General features: G+C 52.2%; 1 protein-coding gene across 1 annotated transcript; it reads left to right on the forward strand.

Annotated features, from left to right (window-relative positions):
• The first annotated feature begins 14,013 nt into the window (after positions 1-14,013).
• On the forward strand, positions 14,014-16,340 carry LOC119957950 (mRNA decay activator protein ZFP36L2-like). The gene is made up of 2 exons (XM_038786172.1): positions 14,014-14,281; positions 14,966-16,340. The coding sequence occupies exons 1-2, from the start codon at positions 14,243-14,245 to the stop codon at positions 15,824-15,826; spliced, it is 900 nt and encodes a 299-aa protein (XP_038642100.1). The 5' UTR covers positions 14,014-14,242; the 3' UTR covers positions 15,827-16,340.
• Positions 16,341-26,717: the final 10,377 nt, after the last annotated feature.

The following is a 26,717-nucleotide window of genomic DNA, read 5'->3' on the forward strand; positions in this document are numbered from 1 at the left end:
CAGTCTCTGGTCAGTTTCTGGTCAGTCTCTGGTCAGTTTCTGGTCAGTCTCTGGTCAGTCTCTGGTCAGTTTCTGGTCAGTCTCTGGTCAGTTTCTGGTCAGTTTCTGGTCATTTGTGGTTAGTTTCTGGTCAGTTTCTGAAATGTTCAGAAGCAGGTGCTGGATTCTGAAACTAAATTCTTTCCATTTCACCCTTTGTAACAAGGATAGTGGACGGGATTCTCTGATCCTGAGGCTAAGTGTCGTAAACGCCGTCGCGTTTCCTGACGGCGACAAGATGGCCTCAGGAGCAGCAATTCTGACCCCTACAGGGGTCCACCACAGCACTGGAGCGTCCCAATTTATTGTCAGTTTCAGATCAGTTTCTGGTCAGCTCTGGTCAATCTGTGGTCATTTTCTGGTCAGTCTCTGGTCAGACTCTAGTTGGTTTCTGGTCAGTTTCTGGTTGACTTCTTGTCAGTTTCTGGTCAGTTACTGATCAGTCTCTGGTCAGTCTCTGGTCAGTTTCTGGTCAGTTTCTGGTTAGTTTCTGATCAGTCTCTGGTCAGTCTCTGGTCAGTCTCTGGTCAGTCTCTGGTCAGTTTCTGGTCAGTCTCTGGTCAGTTTCTGGTTAGTTTCTGGTCAGTCTCTGGTCAGTTTCTGGTCAGTTTCTGGTCAATCTCTGGTCAGTTTCTGGTCAGTTTCTGATCAGTCTCTGGTCAGTTTCTCGACAGTCTCTGGTCAGTCTCTGGTCACTTTCTGGTCAGCCTCTGGTCAGTCTCTGCTCACTTTCTGGTCAGTCTCTGGTCATTTTCTGGTCAGCCTCTGGTCAGTCTCTGGTCAGTTTCTGGTCAGTCTCTGGTCAGTCTCTGGTCAGTTTTTGGTCAGTCTCTGGTCAGTTTCTGGTTAGTTTCTGATCAGTCTCTGGTCAGTTTCTGGTCAGTTTCTGGTCAATCTCTGGTCAGTTTCTGGTCAGTTTCTGGTCAGTCTCTGGTCAGTTTCTGGTCAGTCTCTGGTCAGTTTCTGGTCAGTCTCTGGTCAGTCTGTGGTCAGTTTCTGGTCAGTCTCTGGTCAGTTTCTGGTCAGTCTCTGGTCAGTCTGTGGTCAGTTTCTGGTCAGTCTCTGGTCAGTTTCTGGTCAGTCTCTGGTCAGTCTCTGGTCAGTTTCTGGTCAGTCTCTGGTCAGTCTGTGGTCAGTTTCTGGTCAGTCTGTGGTCAGTTTCTGGTCAGTCTGTGGTCAGTTTCTTGTCAGTCTCTGGTCAGTCTGTGGTCAGTTTCTGGTCAGTCGCTGGTCAGTTTCTGGTCAGTCTCTGGTCAGTCTGTGGTCAGTTTCTGGTCAGTCTCTGGTCAGTCTGTGGTCAGTTCCTGGTCAGTTTCTGGTCAGGCATTCATCAATCTCTGGTCAGTTTCTGGTCAGCCTCTGGTTGCTTTCTGGTCAGTTTCATGTGACTTCTTGTCAGTTTCTGATCAGTCTCCAGTCAGTTTCTGAAATGTTCAGAAGCAGGAGCTGGATTCTGAAACTAAATTCTTTCCATTTCACCCTATGTAACAAGGATAGTGGGCGGGATACTCTGATCCTGAGGCTAAGTGTCGTAAACGCCGTCGCGTTTCCTGACGGCGACAAGATGGCCTCAGGAGCAGCGTTTCTGACCCTACAGGGGGCCAGCACGGCACTGGAGCGTCCCACGCTGCTCCAGCTGCTGATCCCGGCGTCAGATGGGCGCCGCGGGTCTGCGCATGCGCAGTGGGACCGGCACAATTTCCGCGCATGCGCGGTGTCTCCCTTCTCCGCGCCGGCCCCGACGCAACATGGGGTAGGGCTACAGGGGCCGGCGTGGAACAAAGGAGGCCCCCAGCTGGTGAGGCCACCCCCTCCCACCCCGGGGTTGGACCCCCCCCCACCCCCCCCCCCCACAGGCCACCCCCGGATCCTTCCACGCCGAGGTCCCGCCGGGTAAGAGCAGGTCAGAACGGCGCCGGCATGATTCGGGTTTTTTTTGTGCGGCCGCTCGGCCCATCTAGGGCGGAGAAGCGGCGGGGGGGGGGGGGGGGGATGCCCGTAATGCGCCCCCCGACCAGCGCCGCGCCGACCTCGCCGGCGCCAATTCCCCGCTCACTGGAGAATCGCATCCCGCCGTCCGGGCGGCGTTGGCGCAATCCGCGCCGATTCTCCGGCCCGGCCCCGGGGTGAGAGAATCCCGCCCAGTAAAATCATGGTCTGCTCTTGTTTGCAGTTGGTCTGGTTTAGTTACTCCGGGTCTGGTTTAGTTACTCCCTGTCTCATTTAGTTACTACTGGCTTTTTTAGTTCCTCTCAGTCTGGTTTAGTGACTCTTGCCTGGTTTAGTTGCTCCCAATCCGGTTTATTTCTCCCAGTGTGGTTTAATTATTCCCGGTTTAATGGGAATAACTAGGTCTGGTTTATTTACTTTGGTCTGATTTAGTTACTTTCGTTCTGGTTTAGAAACATAAGAACGAGGAGCAGGAGTCGGCCATCTGGCCCCTCGAACCTGCTCCGCCATTCAATGAGCTCATGGCTGATCTTTTGTGGACTCAGCTCCACTTTCCGGCCCGAACACCATAACCCTTAATCCCTTTATTCTTCAAAAAACTATCTATCTTTACCTTAAAAACATTTAATGAAGGAGCCTCAGCTGCTTCAAGTTTCTTTTGTTAAGAGTTTTGATCGATGGTGTGGAATCCATGGAAACGGGGACATAATTGCCATTTAAAAGGGATTTGGTATTGCAAAAGGAAATACCTAATAGGCTCTAGGGAAAGGAGAGGGGAATGGGGCCAAGTAGGGAGCTCCTACCTTGCTCCTCTCCGTCTCTGTACCTCACTTTGTCCTCGACAGCTGCCTCTTTGAGCGCACTTTAGGCTGGCCACCACCACATCTCCTTGTGTGCCTCAGTGCCGTGTTTGGTTTGACAGCGCTCCTGTGAAGCACCTTGGGCAGCTCCACCCGTGGAGAATTATGTGGTGAATTATAAACACTAATAATCCACACTGTATTGTACAACGTGGGTTGAGCCTGTACCTTGTAGTAGATCACGTGTAGTTGCGCGGCTCTACCCATAGGGGGAGATGAGGAGCTTGTACTGGGCTCCACCCTTGGCTCCGCCCATGGCTCCGCCCATGGCTCCTCCCCCTAACCGGGAGTACAAAGGTTGCTGTTGTGAGCCTGCCTGCCAGTTCATCTGGAGTTCATCTCGTCACAGGCAGGCTCTGTTGTAAGACGATTAAAACCACTGTTCGCTTCTAACCACGCGTTGCGTGAATTGATGGTTTCTTCACTACACAAATGCATTTTTTGCCTCCGCCTTGCATTTTAAAAATAGTATTGGCAATCAGAAAGCAGCAGGCGAACAGAGCCATGAAGAATCAGCAGCGGAAAGAAAGACTCACATTCATATCATCATGACCTTATTTTCGGGTTTAAAAAAAAAATCCTCTACTCACTCAAGGACATAGCTGCACCTTCCTTTAAACAATCTTAAAACAAACCCAGTGTGTAACCCCGGCCAACTCCTTAACTATTTTCCATTGTTTGTGCACTGCAGTATTTGACGATTTTACTTTCCAGGTTATCTAAGCAATTTCCTCTTCCCTTTTTATAGGATGTAGACTGTTCCATCAAGAGGCAGCACGGTAGCATTGTGGATAGCACAATCGCTTCACAGCTCCAGGGTCCCAGGTTCGATTCCGGCTTGGGTCACTGTCTGTGCGGAGTCTGCACATCCTCCCCGTGTGTGCGTGGGTTTCCTCCGGGTGCTCCGGTTTCCTCCCACAGTCCAAAGATGTGCAGGTTAGGTGGATTGGCCATGATAAATTGCCCTTAGTGTCCAAAATTGCCCTTAGTGTTGGGTGGGGTTACTGGGTTATGGGGATAGGGTGGGGGTGTTAACCTTGGGTAGGGTGCTCTTTCCAGGAGCCGTTGCAGACTCGATGGGTCGAATGGCCTCCTTCTGCTCTGTAAATTCTATGTAAGCTATGTAAGAGCATTTAAGGATGTAGTACGGATAAAGGTGTCACGATGGCACAGTGGTTAGCACTGCTGCTTCACAGCGCCAGGGTCCCAGGTTCGATTCCGGCCTCGGGTCACTGTCTGTGCGGAGTCTGCACATTCTCCCTGTGTCTGCGTGGGTTTTCTCCGGGTGCTCCGGTTTCCTCCCGCAGTCCAAAGATGTGCAGGTTAGGTAGCTTGGCCGTGCTAAACTGCTCCTTGGTGTCCAAAGATGTGCAGATTAGGTGGGGTCGTGGGAATAGGGCAGGTGGATTGGGCCTAGGTCGGGCGCTCTTTCAGAGGGTCAGTGCAGACTCGATGGGCCGAATGGACTCCTTCTGCACTGTAGGGGATTCTATGAATAGAAAATAAATGCTGACCTTGTTAGTGAACTCCCACACCCAATATAAACCAATATTTATTTTTAAATCCTCTCTTTTTAGCCTTTCTCTTTTGACCTCACTCTCATAACCTGTGACTCCTTCAGTGCCCTTTCTCATGCCTCTTCACAGTACAGTACTCGACTGGTACCTAGAATCGGGGGGCGGGTGGGGTCATCCTACAAGGAAAGGTCGGACAGGATGGGCCTGTATCTGATGGAGGTTCGGAGAATGAGGGATGACCTTACTGAGTCATTTAGAATCCTTTTTTTAACAAGTTTAGAGTGCCCAATTCATTTTTTCCAATTAAGGGGAAATTTAGCGTGGCCAACCCACCTAACCTGCACATTTTTGGTTTGTGGGGAGAAGGTGCAAACTCCACACGGACAGTGACCCAGGGCCGGGATTCGAACCTGGGACCTCGGTGCCGTGAGGCAGCAGCGCTAACCCACTGCGCCACCGCGCTTCCCTGTCATTTAGAATCCTGAGGGGACTTGACAGGGTGCAGGCTGAGAGGACGTTTCCTCTGGGGGGGGGGGGGGGGGGGGGGGGGGGGGGGGGGGGGGGGGGGAAGACTAGAACCAGGGGACATGGGTTTAAAAATAAGGGGTCTCTCGTTTAAGGAGATGAAGGGGACTTATTCTCACTCGGGGGTCGTGAGTCTTTGGAAAGCTCTTCCCCAGAGAGGGGTGGAGGTAGGGTCACTGAATATTTTTATGCGCCAAGAGTAGATAGATTTTTGATTAATGAGGAGGGGTCGTGGGGTATTATTGGGGGGGGGGGGGGGAGCGGGAATGCAGGGTTGAAGTTACAATCAAAACAGCCATGATCGTATTGAATGGCAGAGCACTCGATGGGCCAAATGGCCATTTCCTACCACCCACTCAATTGGGGACGGCACAGCAGCTAGCACTTCTGCCTTCAGCACCAGTGACCCGCGTTCGATTCCGACCTCGGGTGACTGCGCGGAGTCTGCACGTTCTCCCCGTGTCTACGTGGGTTTTCTTCCGGGTGCCCCAGGTTTTCTCCCACAGTCCAAACGTGTGCGGGTTAGGTGGATTGGTCGTGCTAAATTGCCCCTTGACGTGCTGGTGGTGTTACGTGGGCCTGGGTAGGGTGCTCTTTCAGCGGGTCGGTGCCGGCTCGATGGGCCGAATGGCCTCCTTCTGCGCCGTAGGGGTTGTGTGGCACCACTGGCGTAGAGGGAGCTTTACCCCTGGTGTGGTTTAGTTACTCTCGGTCTGGTCTGGTGCGCACACCGCTCGTGATATTGGTCAACGAACAGCCACCCCCACCCCCCACCCCCACACTCCTGTGACTCTGTCGGAAAGGGCCCCTACGGGGCAGCCAACGGCAACAGCGGAGGACTTCAACTTGCATTCTCTGCTCGGAAGTGAGCTGTGATCCTGCCCCGAGCTCAAAGCCCAGGATCGTGGACTGATTCACCGAGAGCTGGTGATTCACCGAGAGCTGAGGAGTTAGTAGGCCGACCCCGACACCAGCCCTTGAAGAGGGAAACGGACGCAGCCAAATCCAACACAGTGAACTCTGGCAGGGCTTACGGCTGAGTCGGGGCCGTGTTTAAAGCTCAAGTTCCGACTTGAGAATTTCCCACATATTTAATTCAGGAAAGACATGTGACCTCGTCACCTTCAGGTGTCGTGCCAACGGAGAGCCCTGAATCACTCACTCAGCAGAGACACAAATAAAAGATTGGATCTGTCCGGAACTTGGCACTGTGTCAGGTTCAGATTTAAAACTGGTGTGTCACTCTCCAGTCGCACAGATCGGGTTTCGCTCCCAAGGATTGAGCAAGATCAGGCGCCATCTTTAAAAGGATCATCGTCCCGCTTAACGGCCCCCAGCCCCCATCATGGGATCTTCTTCCCACCCCGACAATCATCGTTGGCACAGGTTGGCACTGCCAGGTTGGCCACTGCCAATCTGCAGCAGGGGCAATGCCCAGGCATGTTTAATTACCCCCCCCCCTGCCACCGGGGGTTATTCTTACCCCTGCGCCCACGATTGTTTTTCGTTTGGTCAAATCTATTGTGAACTTCGCCATTGTGAGATATGTTTTATTTAATGAAGGGAGGGGGGATCACGTGGCAAGGGGCCTGTTAATAATAATTAAAACTGGGCGGCACGGTGGTTAGCACTGCTGCCTCACGGCGCCGAGGACCCGGGGTCGATCCAGCCCCCGGGTCACTGTCCGTGTGGAGTTTGCACATCCTCCCCGGGTCTGCGTGAGTTTCGCCCCCACAACCCAAAAGATGTGCAGGTTGGGTGGATTGGCCGCGCTAAATTGCCCCTTCATTGGAAAAAAAAAACCATTGGATACTGTAAATTAATTTTAAAAATAATATTTAAAATCACGCAAATGTATGAAAACTCGGCCCTCGCCCCATGCAGGCGTGAACCTCGCGCCGTCGCCGGCGAGGAGCGGAGGGAATTGGGAAACGCGGTCTATCCGGAGGGACTCGTGGTTCCCGATCCCAGTGGGAATTTCCCGCCCACGTCGCCATTCCTGCCCACGCCGAGTGTGGGATCAAAATCGTCACCAAAGCCTGGAATTTCTACAATTCCCAGCAACAACCTCAGGACACCCCCGCCCCCACCCCCCCCCCCCCCCCCCACCCTCCCCCAAGGGCCTTGCAGCCAATGAGGAACCTCCGGTGGGTGTCTGGTCACTGCTGCAGCGTGCATCGGCGCACAGCAAGATCCCACTAATGGCAATGCCACAAATGGCCGAATAATGTTCCGGAGATGGTGGCTGAGTGATGAGCAAGGTGCCCAGGATACCACGGAACGTTTAACCGCCCACGTGACGGGGCCTTAGTTTAATGCCTCATGTGGGAGCCAGCGCTCCCCAGCAGTGTGGCACTGAGCGTCGGGCCATTTTCTTTCTCTTGCCAAAAATATCCTTAATTCATGAAATTTGTTTATTTCCTTTCAGTACAATATATGGCATTCTGAGGCCATATACTTATATTTACAATCTGCATTTCATGTCAAACATTCTCTGCTGTGTTCACCTCAAGGGGGTTTACAAGGGTTCCAATCCTGTCTATCCAATTGGGGCAGACCCTTAGACGTCAGCCGTTCCCCATTCAACCTCTGCCGCGGTTGCCCCAAGCTTTAGTGTGTTCGCCAGCGCGTAGTCCTGGATCTTGGAGTACGCCAGCCTGCCACACGTCAGCCACGGACAGATCTGTGCACTGGAAGGCCAACGAGTTCCAGGCAGGCTGAAGAATGTCTTTCACTGAGCTGGTGACCCTCCAGCTACAGTCGGCGTGAGTTCATAGATAGATAGATAGATAGAACAGTACAGCACAGAACAGGCCCTTCGGCCCTCAATGTTGTGCCGAGCAATGATCACCCTACTTAAACCCACGTAACCCGTATACCTGTAACCCAACAATCCCCCCATTAACCTTACACTACGGGCAATTTAGCATGGCCAATCCACCTAACCCGCACATCTTTGGACTGTGGGAGGAAACCGGAGCACCCGGAGGAAACCCACGCACACACGGGGAGGACGTGCAGACTCCACACAGACAGTGACCCAGCCGGGAATCGAACCTGGGACCCTGGAGCTGTGAAGCATTGATGCTAACCACCATGCTACCGTGAGGCCCCTAGTTCATCTGGGCCTGAGTCCCTGAGAACAGCCGGTGGATCACAGAGTCCTGCATTGCGGAGCCCCTCGGGGGGCGAACCCCAACGAAAGCCTTTCCCCGGACTTTCATTGCACAGGCACATTCAAAGACGGAGGTGGACAACGCGGTCTCCTCCCCAAAGCGGCTGAAGTCAACAGCAGAGGACGTCAACTCGCATTCTCTGCACTGCAGTGAGCTTTGAACGTGCCCCTCGCCCAACGCCCTCAACCTTGAGGGTGGCGTGCGGAGTGGGGGCGGCGCGCGAGCGGGGGAGTGGTGGTGAGACTCCAGGCGCGCTGAAGGATCTGACAGGACCGACCCTTCTCACCAGCGGCTGAACTATGATGCTCCTGGAGTAGGCAATCAAACTTCCGGAGTGAACCGTGAACCAGGAACCTTCGGACTCAGAGCCAAGAAGCTGAATTCGTTTCTCATCAAAATCTTAATAAAATCCGATTCCCAGCCTCTAACCTGCTCCTGCAGCTACGGTATTTATATGGCTGGCACAGCCCTAGTTTCTCGTCTAACCCAGTATATTAGGATATTGTCCAGGTCTTGTTGTATGTAGACCTCCCGGACTGCTTCAATGCCTGAGGAGTTGTGAATATGGACGGTAGCACAGTGGTCAGCACTGTTGCTTCACAGCTCCAGGGTCCCAAGTTTGATTCCCGCCTTGGGTCACTGTCTGTGCGGAGTCTGCACGTTCACCCCGTGATTGTGTGGGTTTCCTCCGGGTGCTCCGGTTTCCTCCCACAAGTCCCGAAAGATGTGCTGTTAGGTGAATTGGACATTCAGAATTCTCCCTCTGTGTACCCGAACAGGCGCCCGAGTGTGGCGACGAGGGGATTTTCACAGCAACTTCATTGCAATGTTAATGTAAGCCTACTTGTGATAATAAAGATTATTAAAATTATTATCGCCCTTCATGAATATTTTATCATAATTTTCGCTTTCAAGTGTGCTTAATGCTGTCAATTACAATTTGACATCAAGAATTCTAATTTGGAATGAATCTGACATAAAATTTGATAGTGCGCTCAAAGTTACCTCGTGTACTCAGAGCTATCAAATACGCTCAGCAAATTCCACCCCTCCAGCCCCTTCCCCTCCCTCCAGGCTCTTTTCCTCGAACCCCCTCCCCCCCCACCCCCCCCCCCCCCCACCCCATGACCAGCTTCTGCCAAACCCTCCCTACCCCCCCCCCCCCCCCCCCCCCCCACGACTTCCCAACATATAACCCGTTGCTCCGACTTCAAATCTGGACAGGGGACACCCCGGAAAACATTGCGTTCGGTTTCCAGCGGGCCCTGTAAACAGATCTTCAGTTGGTTGAGGCGGGGGTGGGGGGGGGGGAATAGGAAGAGAAAGGAGGGAGCAAGGAGGGAGGGGGCAGGGGTAAAGAGGGGAGGGGGCAGGGGTAAAGAGCGGAGGGGAAGGAGGGGAGGGGGAGAGGGAAAGAGAAGGGGATAGCAAGAGGGGGAGAAAGAGAGGGACGAAGGGGTAGAGGAATAAGAGTAGTTTAAGGGGTGTGGTGGGAAGAAGGCAAGAGAAAGGTTGGGTGGGGGTTTGGGGGGGTGGTCTGTGTGTTGGGGGGTTGATCCTACCCACTGCGTACATAACCAGCTGCAATGTCTCGGCTGTATGTATAACCACACGTCCTTGTGGCACACACAATTGGTGAGAATGGCGTCAGTTGATAACTATCATTTGACGCGGCCTAATATGGCTCTGAGTGAAAGTGAAGTAGAATGACAGCCAGCTGATTGAGCTGACATCAAACGATGGACAAAATGATTGGAACTGGGCGACGTTGACGTCGGGTGAATGCTGCTGAAAGCAAATGATGTCAAAGTGTAGGAACAAATTCAGGGCGGGGGGGGGAGGGGGTTTGGACATTGTGCAGTCATCAGCGAACATCCCCACTTCTGAGCTTATGATGGAGGGAAGGTCACTCAGGAAGGAGCTGAAGATGTTTGGGCCGAGGAACTCATGAGGAACTGCCGCGGACCTCGGTCCTCGGTGACTGACCAACAACCACAACCTTTGTGCCAAGTATGACTCCAGCCAGCGGAGAGTTTCCCCCGATTCCCATTCACTTTAATTTTCCTCGGGCTACAGACTACTATGGAATCTATAGGCTCCTTGATGTCACACTTCATAAATCATAGAATCCCTACAGTGCAGGAGGAGGCCATTTGGCCCATCAAGTCTGCACTGACCCTCCGAAAGAGCACGGTCCACCCCCGCTCCACCCCACCCTATCCCCGTAAACCAACCTGCACACCCCAGGACACCAAGGGGCAATTTATCATGGCCAATCCGCCTAACCTGCACATCTTTGGAATTGGCCGAACGCTGCCTTGATGTCAAGGGCAGTCACCACCTCACCCTAGAATTCAACTCCTTTGTCCATGTTTGTAGCAAGGCTGTAATGAGGTCAGGAGCTGAGTGACCCAGGCGAGAACCCAACCTGAGTGTGAGTGAGCAGGTTATTGCTGAGTATTGTGGCCACCTGGGGTGGCCACGTCCCGATTCCAAAATGGACACTCGCAAGGAGTGCAGGGAAAAACGGACAACACTAGAGAAAACAAGCAGGTGCAAGGTTTCCTGTGTATTAAGATTTGCAGAACCCAGACAGAACTGAAACTAATAGCCATTAACATATTAATGAGCTATCTCTAGGGACAAAAAGGAAACATTGAAACAATCGAGACCAGGACAGACTCCCCGGCGCCAGTGGGAGCTAAAACAAAGGCAGGCCAACGGTTACATAGGGCTCGCCCAGCGATCAGGGAACAACTCCGGTATTGGAGAGAATCAATACGAACGATTGGGACGTGGTCCAATGAATTGGGACCAAGTCCGGGGTCCGCCCAGAAGGGCCCGAAACCCCTGGGGGCTTAAAAACAGAGTCCCCAAGTTCAGTTCGCTCTCTTTGAAGTTCTTGGAGGCTCTTGGAAGCTCTTGGAAGAACTCTCACCTTGGCCTTGGCTCTCAGCGAAGAGAGGCCGCCAAGCATCAACCAAGTAAGTCTAAGGTTAACGCACGCTACGAGATAGACGCTCCTGACTACTATTCCATACCAGTTCGAAGCCAGCAGTATCAGAACCGGACAACGGCCATTCTTCCTCTGACTGGGTGGGCCACTCGAAGCTAAGTATAGGCTTTTAGTAGTAGTTGTAGTTTAGCGAATAGAGTTTATGCATGAGTAATAATTGACTGTGTGTGTAAATAAATGTGCATTGATTTCAAACTTACTATCTGGTGTATTGAGTTATTGATCAGCACTTGGCTTTGAACCCTGTGGTGGTATCAGAAAGATACCTGGCGACTCTTGAGCAAAGGTGATTAAAACAGAGCAAATTAAGGGAAAGCATAACGAGGAACAGTATATTGAGAGCACTGTCAGGGGCCTTCCATTATTGCACTGATCATGGAGGATCGATCGATGGGGCGGTCATCGGCTGGGTTGGATTTGTCCTGCTTTTTTGTCTACAGGACGCACCCGGGCAATTTTCCACATTGGCGGGGAGATGCCAGTGCTGTGGCCGGTTAGGGGTGCGGCAAGTTCTGGAGCACAAGTCTTAATAATAATAATCTTCATTATTGTCACAAGTAGGCTGACATTAACACTGCAATGAAGTGACTGTGAAAAGCCCCTAGTCGCCACACTCTGGCACCTGTTCGGGTACACTGAGAGGGAATTCAGAATTCCCAATTCACCTAACAGCACATCTTTCAGGACTTGTGGGGGGAAACCGGAGCACCCAGAGGAAACCCATGCAGCCACGGAGAGAACATGCAGACTCCGCAGTGACCCAAGCTGGGAATCGAACCCGGGACCCTGGCGCTGTGAAGCAACAGTGCCAACCCACTGTGCCACCGTGCCACCCATCAGTACTATTGGGGGAATGTTGTCAGGGCCCCATTGCCTTTGCAGTAACACTGCCTCCGGCCGTTACTTAACATCACCTGGAGTGGATCGAATTGTTTGAAATCTGGCTTCTGTGAGGTGGTGGAGATTTCAGGAGGAGGCCGAGAAGCATCATCCACTTGACACTTCTGCCTGAAGGTGTGTGGACCGTGGCTCTGCCCTGCGATATCCCTTTGCCCCACTCACATTAACCCCCCTCTCTGCTGCATCCCCTCGAGACCAGGCTCCCTTCCATCCGCGGAGTGCTCTCGAACCACATCCGACACGCAGGACTGGACCTCCTCCTGTACTCTCTGATGCCGGAGATCACTTCACACAGCTAGAGACCCACAGACACATCAGTTGCTTCACACAACGGGGAGATGGAGACAGAGAGAGGGACACAGCGACAGGACCACATGAGAAACCTACACAGGAACATGCACACACACACACACAAATAGAAACAGATATAATGACACACAAAGTCAGGCACGCGGAGATAACCGTGTGAAGTTACTGAACACATTTATCCACACACAGAAACTTACTCATGGGGATAGACATAAGAGAGGGAAGACATTCCTGGAGAAGAGGAGAGGGAGAGAGGGATGATCTAACACAAAAGGAAGAGACAGATGACAAACCAAATTTGACAACATTTTAATTGGGTAAGTTTCAACTTGTTTACTTTGGAGATTTTATTGTGTTTGATCATTGATCAGTGTCACAGTGATTGGAACTGAGAGAGACGGAGTGGGGAGAGCTCTGTGCCCCCCTCCTCTCCCTGGGCACTATGCCCCCCCCCAAGGCTCTGTGCCCCCCTCTCCCCTCCCTGGGCACTATGCCCCCCCCAAGGCTCTGTGCCCCCCTCCCTGGGCACTATGCCCCCCCAGGCTCTGTGCCCCCCTCTCCCCTCCCTGGGCACTATGCCCCCCCAAGGCTCTGTGCCCCCTCCTCTCCCTGGGCACTATGCCCCCCCCCCCAAGGCTCTGTGCCCCTCTCTCCCCTCCCTGGGCACTATGCCCCCCCCCAAGGCTCTGTGCCCCCCTCTCCCCTCCCTGGGCACTATGCCCCCCCCCAAGGCTCTGTGCCCCCCATTCCCCTCCCTGGGCACTATGCCCCCCCCCAAGGTTCTGTGCCCCCCCACCCACTCCTCTGGATTCTGTGCCCTCCCTGCCCGGCTCTGTGCGCCCTCTCCCCCCACTTTCCCGCGCCGTCACGCAGTCCCTCTACCACCCCCCCCCCGGACTCTGTGCCCCCTCTCCAGGGCCGTCACACTGTCCCTCTCTCCCCCCCTCCCAGCTCTGTGCCCCCCTCCCAGCTCTGTGCCCCCCAGCTGTGTGCCCCCCAGCTGTGTGTGCCCCCCAGCTGTGTCCCCCCCAGCTGTGTGTCCCCCCAGCTGTGTGTGCCCCCCAGCTCTGTGCCCCCCAGCTGTGTGTGCCCCCCAGCTGTGTGTGCCCCCCAGCTCTGTGCCCCCCAGCTGTGTGTGCCCCCCAGCTCTGTGCCCCCCAGCTGTGTGTGCCCCCCAGCTCTGTGCCCCCCCAGCTGTGTGCCCCCCCAGCTGTGTCCCCCCAGCTGTGTGTGCCCCCCAGCTCTGTGCCCCCCCAGCTGTGTGTCCCCCCAGCTGTGTGCCCCCCCAGATGTGTGTGCCCCCCAGCTCTGTGCCCCCCCAGCTGTGTGTGCCCCCCCAGCTCTGTCCCCCCCCCCGCTCTGTGCCCCCCCAGCTCTGTGCCCCCCCAGCTCTGTGCCCCCCCCAGCTGTGTGTGCCCCCCCAGCTCTGTGCCCCCCCCAGCTGTGTGTGCCCCCCAGCTGTGTGCCCCCCCAGCTGTGTGTGCCCCCCCAGCTGTGTGTCCCCCAGCTGTGTGTCCCCCTCCCCCCAGCTGTGCCCCCCCCCCCCCCTCCTCCCCTCCCCGGGCCAAGCCGCTGACCCTCTGCCGCCCTCCGGCGGCCTTTCCCGGGCTGCCTGCCTGCCGGTGACTCACTGCCCCGTGTTCCCGGCTGCTGTTGTGCGTCAGAGCGGGCGGGGCTGCCGGCGAGATTCCCGCCCCGCCCCGCCAGCCCGGGATAAAAGGCTGAGCGAGCAGGGCGCCGCAGCAGAGCGCAGAGTTGAGTGTGTGCAGGAGCTGAGTGGGAACAGAGGAGCTGAGTGTGAACAGAGGAACTGAGTGTGAACAGAGGAACTGAGTGTGAACAGAGGAACTGAGTGTGTGAACACAGGAGCTGAGTGTGTGAACACAGGAGCTGAGTGTGAACAGGAGCTGAGTGTGAACACAGGAACTGAGTGTGAACACAGGAGCAGCAATGAGCGGCTTGAAGGATTTGTGCGACCTAGTGTCCGGGGTGAGTGACTGACCCAGCCCCCCTGTGCACAGCAAGATCCCACAAACAGCCCGCTGCTTCAGATTTCCTTTGCATGTGAATCGGGGCGATTAAATGGGGAGATAAATATGTATCTTTTGAAGCATACCAGCACTGGTTAGCACTGCTGCCTCACAACGCCAGGGACCCGGGTTCGATTCCCCGGCTTGGCTCACTGTCCGTGCGGAGTCTGCACGTTCTCCCCGTGCCTGCGTGGGTTTCCTCCGACGGAAAGGATGGGCCGGTTCGGTGGATTTGGCCGGGCTAAATTCCCCCTTCGCGGCCAAAGGCTCGGCGGGGTTACAGGGGCGGGGGTTTGAGCCCAGTGAGGGTGCTCTTTCGGAGGGTCGATGCAGACTCGATGGGGTGAGTGGCCTCCTTCTGCACTGCCGGGATTAGGTGAGGGTAGATAAAAGTGTTTGGGGTCTTTTTATGTCTGGCTTTCCCTCCGTGGGTTAACTTTGTGGGTTGCTGTTTGCCCACATTTCTACACTGATTGCAAATCCACAACTTTTTGGGGAGAGGGGGATACCAGGAAGGGGGAGTGAGGGAGTCAAAGAAGGGGTGAGTGAGGCAGAGATTTGGGATTATCTCCCCCCCCCCCCCCCCCAAACTCGGTGGTGTTTTTGGACCCTGTTTCTGATTCTTTCCTCTCTTTCTTTCTAGTTGAGCTTCCTGGACTCGGATGACCTGAGCCCCATTCAACTCAGACTGGACTATCGAACGGTCAAGCCCCCAGCTGGATTCCGCCGACACTCGACCAGCTTGGTGCCCCCAGGGAGATGCCAAGCCCTTGCCCAAGGCGACAGCTCCTGCCCCCCGGGTCTGGGATGCTGCCTAAGTCACGGGAACTCGCTGGAGGAATTTGGCAAATCTGCCATGGGTGCCCCTGACATGAGGCAACCCGCCCAGCAGCAGCCGAGCCCCCGCTACAAGACCGAGCTGTGCCGGCCCTTCCAGGAGAGCGGCTTCTGCCGCTACGGGGACAAGTGCCAGTTCGCCCACGGCCTGGGGGAGCTCCGGATTCTCAGCCGCCACCCCAAGTACAAGACCGAGCTCTGCCGCACCTTCCACTCCTGCGGCATTTGCCCCTACGGCGCCCGCTGCCATTTCGTTCACAACCCGGAGGAAGAGCGGGCATCCCGCCCGCTGCCAGCCCGCCCCCGCCTCCGTCAGAGCACCAGCTTCTCGGGCTTCTCCTCTTCAGACCGCCTGGCGGGGCTCTGCCCGGGCTCCCGAGGCTCCCTCTCCCTCTCGCCGCCGCCCTGCTCTGACCTCCCCGACTGGGGCTCGCTGCGAGAGGCCGTCAGCCAGGAATTCGCCCGGGTCATGAAGCTCACCTGCTCCAGCTGCCACAAGGACCTGAAGCCTGCGGCCCAGCCTCAAGCAGACAGCTCCTTCAGGAGCCCCTACGCAGACTCTCTCTCTGACCAAGAGGACTACAGCAGCAGTGGCTCCGAATCTCCCATCTTCGACCCGAACAGACGCCTCCCCATCTTCAGCAGGATCTCCGTGTCAGACGAGTGAAAAAGTGTGCCTGGGGGACAATTTTCGTTTGGTGTTTCTGTTTGAATTCTGCTTGGAGACTGGCAAAGTGGGCGCTGCCCCTTCCTCCAGTTTCACCTCATAAGCCAAGAACTGGTTACAGTTGTCTTTCCCTGGGTCTTCATTCGAGGCAGGTTTTTCGATAGTCGAGGGCGTTGGGAGGGACAGAGGGGAAAGTGGAGGTTTGAGACCACAACCAGACCAGTTGCGACCCTATCGAAATGTGGGGCAGGCGTTAAGGGGTGAAGGACCTGCCCCCTATATTCCACTGACTACCTTTTGCTGGTGACGGGAGGGGAAGGGCGGGGGGGGGGGGGGGGGGGGGTGGAGGGGTCTGGATTCCTGCAGGATGGGATATTGTTGTAGCAAAAACTGTGAATCACCTTCTTAAAAATGCACAGGTTGGAAACTCTCTTGTGATCCAAGTGCAGTCAGGGAGAAACACCCCATTTTCAATATTATATATATACATCTACTTGTACCAAGTATTTTTTTTAAAAAAAAAACAACTTTCTAAGCGTTTACTGCACAATATAGATTTTATTTAAATTATTTATTGAAGATTTTTTGGAATGTTTTGTATATTTAATGATATAGCGATATATATTTTATTAGATAATTTATGATCTTTATAAAAAATAAATAAATGGAAAGGTTCTGACCTTTTCTTATCTGTTTAAAATGTTGCCGGTGCTTTTTTTTCTGATCTCACAAGTGAAACAGAAGATTTATGGTCTCTCTAGTTTTGGAAATATTTGAGCGTGTGTGCGTCCAGCGATAATTCTAGTCAGTTGAACTTTACCCCTGCACCCAGCCATTTGTGGTTTTTTATATATATATATATATATATATATATGTATTACCTTGAGTGCTACGCACAGTCGGGTAGCTATGGAAACTCTCCGTCATCACTTGTTGTTAACTAATAATTAACTATGGTACAAGGTGCACAACATCCTGCTAGCTTGGTGCAAATACAGCCCTGTGCCATATGCAGGTTACCTGAACCACTTGTGTTTTGGGGTGGGTGGCAAGAGAGGGGTAAAGCTTTAACTTGCTGGTAGGCATTCTCACCTGCCAGTCCTCGTGTGGGGGGAAGGGGAGGAGGTCGGTGGAGCTCGGTTGACCAGACGGCTGGTCCGTGATGCGGAGCGATGCCAACTGCGCGGGTTCAATTCCCCGTACCGGCTGAGGTTATTCGTGAAGGCCCCGCCCTCTCAACCTTGCCCCTCGCCTGAGGTGTGGTGACCCTCGGGTTAAATCGCCACCAGTCAGCCCCCTCTCCTCCGGGTCTGTGGCGACGTGTGTTTGTTGCGTGTCTATCCTCTGCTGGTACAGTTTAACCCCCCCCCCCCCCCCACCCCCAACTGTTTCACAAGCACAGTATTCTGCACTCTGGCAAAGTGCCCAGAGTTAAAACAAGGAAGTCTTGTGTGCAAGGGTCACGCCCAGACTTTTTGGGGGTGGGGGAGGAATGGCGTCGGTGGCTATTTAGAGACTTGGATCGCGTGGGAGGTACAGAGGAGTTTAATATCCCAATCTTGCTCTCTGTGCTTCAGTGCGCTGCATTTTTAGCAATCCCCAAGGAGAAGCTGACATTTGAGCCACACATGTTTCAAATGTTCTTTTTTATTTTGCAACCAAAATGATTGCATCATTTGTGTTGGATCAAATGTAAGTTTTAAAGAAAAACAATGAGTCAATGCGTTCCCAGCACATTACTAACTCCGTTCCAGTCTTCCAGTAAATGTGTTTTCAGTTATTATCAGCTGAGTAATGCTACAAAAATAGCTAGTTATTTCTTTCCCAACCCCTGCTCCAGTATGTCTGCAAAGAGCAGAGTGGATTCTCTCTCTCTCTTCTCACACACTCTTGCTCTCTGAGCTACGCACACACACACACACTCATGTGATTTACAGACAGACACACGTGATTTACAGACAGACATGCACTGTCTTGCTCTCTGAGACACACCGCCGAACTTTGGGGTTTATTTTTCGTCCTTCTCTCAATTCTCTTAAAACGAGAGACAAGACTTGTTTGTGTCAATTCCCGTGGCTAGGTTTGCCCCTGGAACAGGTCACTAATCTGTCGCCAGTAGCTTGAGGGGACATCAGTAGTTGACCAGGAGACTCTCCCATTGGAAGGATGTACTGGTTGATAATGGGCCTGTTTGGCCACATTTGAATTCACCTGCGTGGCCATCAGGTCCTTGGGTGCGACTTGAACCCAGGCCTTGTGGCCCAGAGGTCGCGACGCCGCCCACTACACCACGAGACCTCCAGCACACAGATAGAGACTAGATGCTATAATTTGAACGCGCCCTGTGGAGGAATGCTTACTTATGGGAGGAGGGGAAATGACGTGCCAATTCCCAAAGTGCAGTAACAAACGTTTGCAAATCCCTTGACACCATGCTGGCATTTTCCCTTTGCCAAAGCTGTGAATCGATTCATTAATCCTCCCTTTTTCCCATTTCCCATACAGGGGCTGGTTTAGCACAGGGCTAAAGAGCTGGTTTTTAAAGCAGCCCGAGGCAGGCCAGCAGCACGGTTCAATTCACGTACCAGCCTCCCTCGAACAGGCGCCGGAATGTGGCGACTAGGGGCTTTTCACAGTAACTTCATTTGAAGCCTACTCGTGACAATAAGCGATTTTCATTTCATACCCTTCTACCCCTCCTTCCATCTAGCCTCTTAAGGATTGTGGTGCTCTCTGCTTTGACTATTAACACTGGTCGTGAATGCCACTAACCACACACACCTACCTGTGTAAAGGTTGACCTGCTATCCATCCTAAACCTATTTTGTCTCCGCACAACCATCATCGATTGTTGTAAAAACCTACCTGGTTCACTAAATGTCCCTTTCGGGAAGGAAATCTGTCTTCCTTACCAGGTCTGGCCGACACGTGACTCCAGACCCACACCAATGCGGTTGGCTCTTAACTGCCCCTCTGACATGGTTGAGCGAGACACTCAGTTCCAGGACTATTAGGGACCTGCCTCAAGGGCTGGTGTCCAGGTTGCTGCGACCCATTCAGCTCGCTATGAATCACCCGCTCTGTTGTCATTCTAAAAATCTCTACATTGAGTAAAGACCATAAGACGGAGGAGCAGCAGTAGGCCATTTGGCCCATTGGGTTTACTCCGCCATTCAATGAGATCATGACTGATCTGACAATCCTCAACTCCACTTTCCCACCTTAACCCTTTCTCAGCCTTGAACATACTTAACACCCCGGCCTCTACAGCTCTCTGCGGTAAAAATTTCCTCAGATTCACTCCCCTCTGAGAGAAGAAATTCCTCCTCATCTCTGTCTGAAATGGGGCGACCCCCTCACTCTGAGATTCTGCCATCTGGTCCCAGACTCTCCCACAAGGGGAAACAACCTCTCAGCATCCACCCTGCCAAACCCCCTGAGAATCCGATATGTCTCAATTAGGTCGCCTCTCATTCTTCTAAACTCCAATGAGCACAGGCCCAACCTACTCAACCTCTTCTCATTGGAAAATTCCTCCGATCCGGGATCAACGTAGTGAACCTTCTCTGGACTGCCTCCAATGCCGGAGCATCTTTCCTCAGTTGATGGGACCAAAGCTGTTCACAGTATTCCAGGTGTGGCCTTGTATAGGAGCAGAAGTAGGCTACTCGGCCCATCAAGTGTGCTCTGCCATTCAATGTGCTCATGGCTGATTTACTAATCCTCCACTCAACTCCCCCCCCCCCCCCCCACCTTCCCAAAACCCCCTATTCTCATACTGATTAAAAATTTGTCTCTCTCAGCCTTGAACATACTTTTTTTTTTTTAAATAATTTTTATTGAGAAATTTTGATTTTATACAACATTGACGCACCTTAGTAAAATACCGAAAATAACAATAATATTAACAATCATATACATTCGCCCCATCCCCATGAACAACCCAGCATTTTAACAACAACGCAAATGAACAGACTATAAAGTTACAGAATAAACACTACAATAATGCCCCCCCCCCCCCCCCCCCCCCCCCCGGGTTGCTGCTGCTATTGACCCAGTTACCTATCTCTGAGCCAGGAAGTCCAGAAAAGGCTGCCATCGTTTATAGAACCCTTGTATTGATCCTCTCAGGGCAAATTTGACCTTTTCCAATTTTATGAATCCCGCCATGTCACTGATCCAGGTCTCCACGCTTGGGGGCCTTGCATCCTTCCATTGTAACAGAATCCTTCAACGGGCTACTAGGGACGCAAAGGCCAGGACACCGGCCTCTTTCGCCTCCTGCACTCCCGGCTCTACCGCAACTCCAAAAATCGCGAGTCCCCACCCTGGTTTGACCCTGGATCCAACCACCCTCGACACCGTCCCCGCCACCCCCTTCCAGAATTCTTCCAGTGCTGGGCATGCCCAGAACATATGGGTGTGGTTCGCAGGACTCCCCGAACATCTGGTGCACCTGTCCTCACCCCAGAAGAACCTACTCACCCTAGTCCCGGACATGTGGGCCCGGTGCAGCACCTTAAATTGGATGAGACTAAGCCTCGCACATGAGGAGGAGGAGTTGACTCTCTCCAAGGCCTCCGCCCAAGTCCCGTCCTCTATCTGCTCCCCGAGTTCCTCCTCCCATTTAGCCTTCAGCTCCTCCACTGACGACTCCTCCACCTCCAGCCTTGAACATACTTAATGACCGAACATTTGCAGTGGGAGGTGGTTTAGCTCAGTTGGCTGGATGTCTAGTTCCTGATGCGGAGCAAGGCCAGTAGCGCAGGTTCAATTCCCATACCGGATTATTCATTCTCAATCTTGCAGCAGATATTATTGAGGCATCGTGCAGGTTGCAGTGCTGGTGAATAGGGGCGGGAGCGTGGGTTGGAGTCTGTGGTGTTGGTGGGATGGGTGTAGCGTGGAGGGGGAGGGTGCAGTGGGAAATGAGAGAGCTACAGGCAAAAAGGCCTACAGGCTGAGAAAGAGTAGGTTGATCGAAAGATGAGAAAAAGAGAACGCAGTCCCTCCACCACTGACAAACAGTGGCAGCCGTGTGTATCATTTACAAGATGCACTGCAGTAACTCACCAAGATTCCTTCGAAACCCACGACCGCTACCGTCTAGAAGGACAAAAGCAGCAGATATCACCACCTGGAGGTTCCCCTCCAAGTCACTCACCACCCTGACTTGGAAATATATCGGCCGTTCCTTCGCTGTCGCTGGGGCAAAACCCTGGAACCCCATCCCTAACAGCACTGTGGGTGTACGTACACCACATGGACTGCAGCGGTTCAAGAAGGCGGCTCGCCACCACATTCTGAAGGGCAACTAGTCATATTTAACTGATATGTGTTCAGTTTTGGTCTCCTTACCTGAGAAAGGACGTACTGGCACTGGAGGGTGTGCAGAGGAGATTCACTAGGTTAATCACAGAGTTGAAGGGGTTGGATTACGAGGAGAGACTGAGTGGACTGGGACTGTACTCGTTGGAATTTAGAAGGATGCGGGGGGGGGGGGGGGATCTTATAGCAACATATAAAATTATGAAGGGAATAGAAAGGATAGATGCGGGCAGATTGTTTCCACTGGCGGGTGAAAGCAGAGCTAGGGGGCATGGCCTCAAAATAAGGGAAAGTAGATTTAAAGCTGAGTTTAGGAGGAACTTCTTCACCCAAAGGGTTGTGAATCTATAGAATTCCTTGCCCAGTGAAGCAGTTGAGGCTCCTTCATTAAATCTTTTTGCGACTTTTTTCAAAATTTTATTTTTTAAATTTAGAGAACCCCATTAATTTCTTCTAATTAAAAGGCAATTTAGCGTGACCAATCCACCTACCCTGCACATCTAAGATAGAGATAGGTAGTTTTTTTGAAGAATAAAGGGATTAAGGGTTATGGTGTTCGGGCCGGAAAGTGGAGCTGAGTCCGCAAAAGATCAGCCATGATCTCATTGAATGGCGGAGCAGGCTCGAGGGGCCAGATGGCCGACTCCTGCTCCTAGTTCTTATGTAAATGCTGGGCTAACCAGCGATACCCAGGTGAGACCCACAATGCAAAAAGATGCAGAGTAGTTCGACTGGCCACTCTAAATTGCCCCTTAATTGAAAAAAGTTTTTTTTTAAAGTTACGCAGTGAGTTGTAATCTGCAACTTAAATAAGGGCCATTATAATTGTATGAGGGAGGAGTTGTCTAAGATGAACTGAGTAAGTAGATGAGCAGTGGCAGATATTGATAATGGTCCATACTGCTCAGTATGCACTTCGGGAGGAAGAATCAAAAGGGTGTATTGAAAATGAAAATTGCTTATTGTCACGAGTAGGCTTCAATGAAGCTACTGTGAAAAGCCCCTAGTCGCCACATTCGGCGCCTGTTCGGGGAGGCTGGTACGGGAATCGAACCGTGCTGCTGGCCTGCCTTGGTCTGCTTTAAAAGCCAGCGATTTAGCCCAGTGAGCTAAACCAGCCCCTCATGCCTGGATCTGGTATGCCTTTCCCTTGTGGGGGGACCATGAATCGGATTCAATTTGAATTGGTTTTTGGAGCAGGCGAGGAGCTGGATTAGGGGTTTGCCCCTGTCCACACTCTGAGCTCTGGCTTTGTAACTCTGATGAAGGAATTTAAAAAAAAAAATATTGGAGGAAATCCAAAGGAGATTCACCAGGCTAACTCCTGGGATGAGAGGGTTGTCCTATCAAGAGAGACTAAATAGTCTGGGTCTGTATTCTTCGGGGTTCAGAAGAGTGATGGGTGACCTTATTCAAACGTGTAGGGCATAATTCTCCATCCTGCCAGCCAGCCAATGGGGGCAGCCCCACACACCGTCAGGAAATCCCCGGGCGCGGGTGCGCTGCCGGCACAACGGAGAATCCCGCCAGTGGAGAATCCGGTCCGGAAGATCCTGACGGGGCTTGACAGGGTAGATGGTGAGATGTTGTCACTAGCGGAAGAGTCTCGAACAAGGGGGCAGAGCGACAAGATAAAGGGCTGGGCGTTTAAAACTGAGGTGTGTAGAAACGTCTTCTCGCAGCAGGGTGGTGAATCTTTGCAGTTCTCTGCCCCTTGGGGTGGTGGAGGCTAAACCGTTAGGAGCATTTAAACTGCGGGTGGGTAAATATTTCAGAGATCGAGGAACAGAGGGCGATGGGGAAATGGCACAGAAAAGGAGTTGAGGCTGGCACAGATCAGCCATGATCATATTGAATGGTGGAGCAGGCTTGCCACATATACTGCTGTCCTTGAAATGTGAACGTGAACTTATATTGACAGGTCTTGTCTAACGGGATGGACCAAAAGCCATTGCTGATGTCCACCACTGTGAAGTACTTTGCCTGTACTCCCTGCTTGAGCATGGTCTCGGGACTCGTGGCAACTGTGGGGGCTGCTAAAGGGGTTACCGTGTTAAGTTCTCGGTAGTCGATCGTTAATCGCCATGAACCATTGGGCTTTCTTACGGACCAAATAGGGGCATTATTTGTTGACGCTACGGGCCGAATTACTCCTTGGTCTAATGAACTATTGATGACTTTAGAAATTTCACCCTCGGCTTGCTGTGGGAAACCGTATTGCTTCTGTGGCTCAGGACCGGGACCTGAAATTGTGACCATTCCTGGGATCTTCTCACAATCGTGTTTGTGTTGGGCGGAGGAAGCTTTATGTTTCCTGAGGACCTCTCTAATTGTCTGGTCTGTACTAATTGTTTCTGGATCAAACCAATGGTCTCCTACTGAGCAAATCCTATGTCCATAGTCCCCTCCTGTAAGCGTAGCGGGGCTCTCTGCTGTTTTGGCCATTTTCCATACACATCTATTCACGGGATCAAAGGAAATGTTGTGGGAGCTCATAAAATTGATTCCTAGAATGTGCTTGGCTGTTGGGGGCAAGTCGACTAAAACAACGGGGTGTCTGGTTCTTATGGTTCCTATCTGAATATCTGAAATGAAAATGAAAATCGCTTATTGTCACGAGTAGGCTTCAATGAAGTTACTGTGAAAAGCCCCTAGTCGCCACATTCCGGCGCCTGTCCGGGGAGGCTGGTACGGGAATATCTATGGGGACTGTGATGTATCCCTGCTGTACGTGTCCGGTAAATCCAATAAGGGTGTCTGTGGTGGGCCATTTGTCACGCTGGAACATTGTGGAGGAGTTTAAAGTGGTGCGGGACCCTCCTGTGTCCCAAAGAAATTCTACTGGATGTACCAGGACTGTGCCTGTAACTACTGGTCTTCCTGATTTGTCCCAGAGTGCGTCGCAGACCCAAGTTGGGGAGTCCGAACGCCGTCAATCTGTGGCGTTGCCCACTAAATCGCCTGAACGGGCGCTAACAGTATGCATGGGCCGAACATTGTTCCTGGTTCGGGGGGTTCTGTCGGCATTCGCGGGGGTAATGATCCATGTGTCCACAATTGTAACGACCTCGTGGTGCCTGTGCTCTGGGGTGCTGTCCTTCATGTCTAACCTCGTTTATCCATGCTGGGTCCTGACTAGTCATAACTGGGTGTATATTTGCTTCTATCTGTTCCTGATCTGCCTGTCTGTGTAGGGATTGTTCCCATGTTATGGAGAGTCTCTTTAAAATCCAAACTTCATTATGTGTGTGGTCTGCGGGGTCGTAATTCACACAAGCCTTTTGACCTGATTCTGTGGCATGCAAGTGCGGGACCATTTAGTTGTGTCTTCGCTATCTGAGTATGCGCGGTTCAAATCCCCAAATACTGCTTTAAAATGGATCCAAAGGCGACCTGCAAATAGGGTCGGATGCTCTCCCTTCTTTTGCCTACAGTGGTTTAAACCTTCTACAGGTCTCCCTTGTTTTACCCGATTGCGTCTAAAATGGCCGTTTTCATCCTGTAGGGTTCCTCCTCCTACATTCTGGGGTTCTGGCAAAGCTGAGCTGACGGACTGGTCAAGGCTCATTACTATAAGTTTAACTTCCTCACTTTCGTCTAGACCGTACATAACCTTTTGCTGGCGTACTCTTATGCGGGTCTGCGGTGGATTCGAATGGATCAATTTTAGAGCAGGCATCTCTCAACTGGGTGATGGATAATGGGGTGGTGTAAACGCAATCGGGCTCCTCCCGATCCAATGACTTGCGCTGTGTGGTGACTGGATTCATGGGGGTGTGTGCTGCCTGTGCAGTCGGTGGTGCGGGTGCTTTCCTTTTCAGGGCATGGGGGGGCTCTATTGTGATTTTCTGTGTCCTCCACATATCTCTGGGCGGTTTCATTTAGTTCTTGCCAATTGGGAGCATCTTCCTCATCTAAATTTTGTCCGAAAGTATACCCAAATCCATTTTGCACTGAAAGCAGTGACTGCAACTTCTTCTCAATTTGCTGTCTACATTTAGCGTGGTCTACTGTGCTGTCTTTGTTCTGTAGTGGAGCTATGGAGCGCTCGTAAAGCTGCCTTTAAATCCGCGCATTGAATCGTTAACTGTGCAACCTGCCGTTCTGTCTCTTCTCGTACCAAGACTGCGCGCTGTGTATCTTGGTAGGCTTTATCGTACTGGGTCTGAAAGCTGCTAAGGTGAACTAAACAAGATTGGTGTGCCCGTTTCACATCAGCCGTCTCTTTATCTTCAGCTGCCAACTGATCCCGGCATTGCTCGATAATCTTTTCGCTTTCACTATTGTTTCCCTCATTCTTCTCTTCTTTCTCAACTAGCTGCCTGCGGAGCGTCCTCATGACCTCCTCTGTGCCTCGCAACAGTGCCCAAACACGACACTAATGCTTTCGCACTTTCAGCTGCATTTTTCTTACGCACCTCGGTTAGGTTGTCCCACCAAGTTTCTCTTTTGCTTCCTGGACCTGACTCTTCATTTGAACAAAAATCGGACCAAAGGGGACATCCTTTCCCCTTCAAATACTTCCTCAACTCTTCCTCCCATATGGGGCACTGCTCTGCTCTGTTGATCGCTGCGACGTCGGGTTCCTGTGGGTTCATTAAACATTCCATCGCTTTTGTGGCCATTCCTTCCAATATCTCTTTTCCTACCGTTAATCTCTGTTTCCTGTCGTTAATTTGGGACGGGGGATAAGGCGGAGATTTGAACTGCGGGTATGGCCTAAGCTATTTTCCGGGTCACAATTCCCTCGATAGTTTACCTGTTAGTACGCATGCAGGTTAGTACACACTTCCGAAATTCGGTGATTTGGTTGATATGGGCTTACATTTGTGGTTCTTTCTCTTTCATACAATTGGATTTCAGTTTGTGGGTTCTCGCGGAGTGACAAAATCACTTCTAATTCGAGTCTCGTCAGATGTCGCCAATAATGTTGCAAACCGGCACCGGAGTCGCCAATAACGTTGCCAATTAATAATGACGCTCTTTAGAGTCGCCAGGTATCAAATGATACCACCGCAAGGCTTTACCGGATATCGATCAAAGGACCACACAACCAGTTAGTCAGTTCAAGTTCAAAGGTGGTTTATTTACACACAAGGATTACTTCGACATGCAACACAAAACACGACAAGTTAAACTACACCTAACAACTACAATAACCTATACTTAACTTCAAGGCAACCGGCTCTATGCAGATGGACAAGGCCTTTGTCCGGGTCTTGTGTGGCTGGGTGGAAGAAGTGACTCTGTATCTGCTGGGCTCATCCGTCTGGTAGCGATCGTTGGTTTTGAACTGGTCTGTCTGGTTGTTATGCTGCACTTGGGTTGGCATAGGCCTGGATCCAAGAGAGACCGAGCACATGGCTGTGTCTCTTCTTATCCCTCTGGGATTTCACACGCTTTGGGGTGGTCCTTAACTTGGACCCAATAATTCGTCAGGCTTCCATCACTGCCTTCGATTTTGGCCAATAAAGGGGCGGGTGCCTTGATGGCTGGGCGTGTCCTTTGCGGTCATTGACCTTGGCTGTTTGGGCTCCCTGAGTAAAGGGAGTGGCGCCGAGAG

Source organism: Scyliorhinus canicula, chromosome 27 (assembly GCF_902713615.1).
Source record: "Scyliorhinus canicula chromosome 27, sScyCan1.1, whole genome shotgun sequence".
Taxonomy (NCBI): domain Eukaryota; kingdom Metazoa; phylum Chordata; class Chondrichthyes; order Carcharhiniformes; family Scyliorhinidae; genus Scyliorhinus; species Scyliorhinus canicula.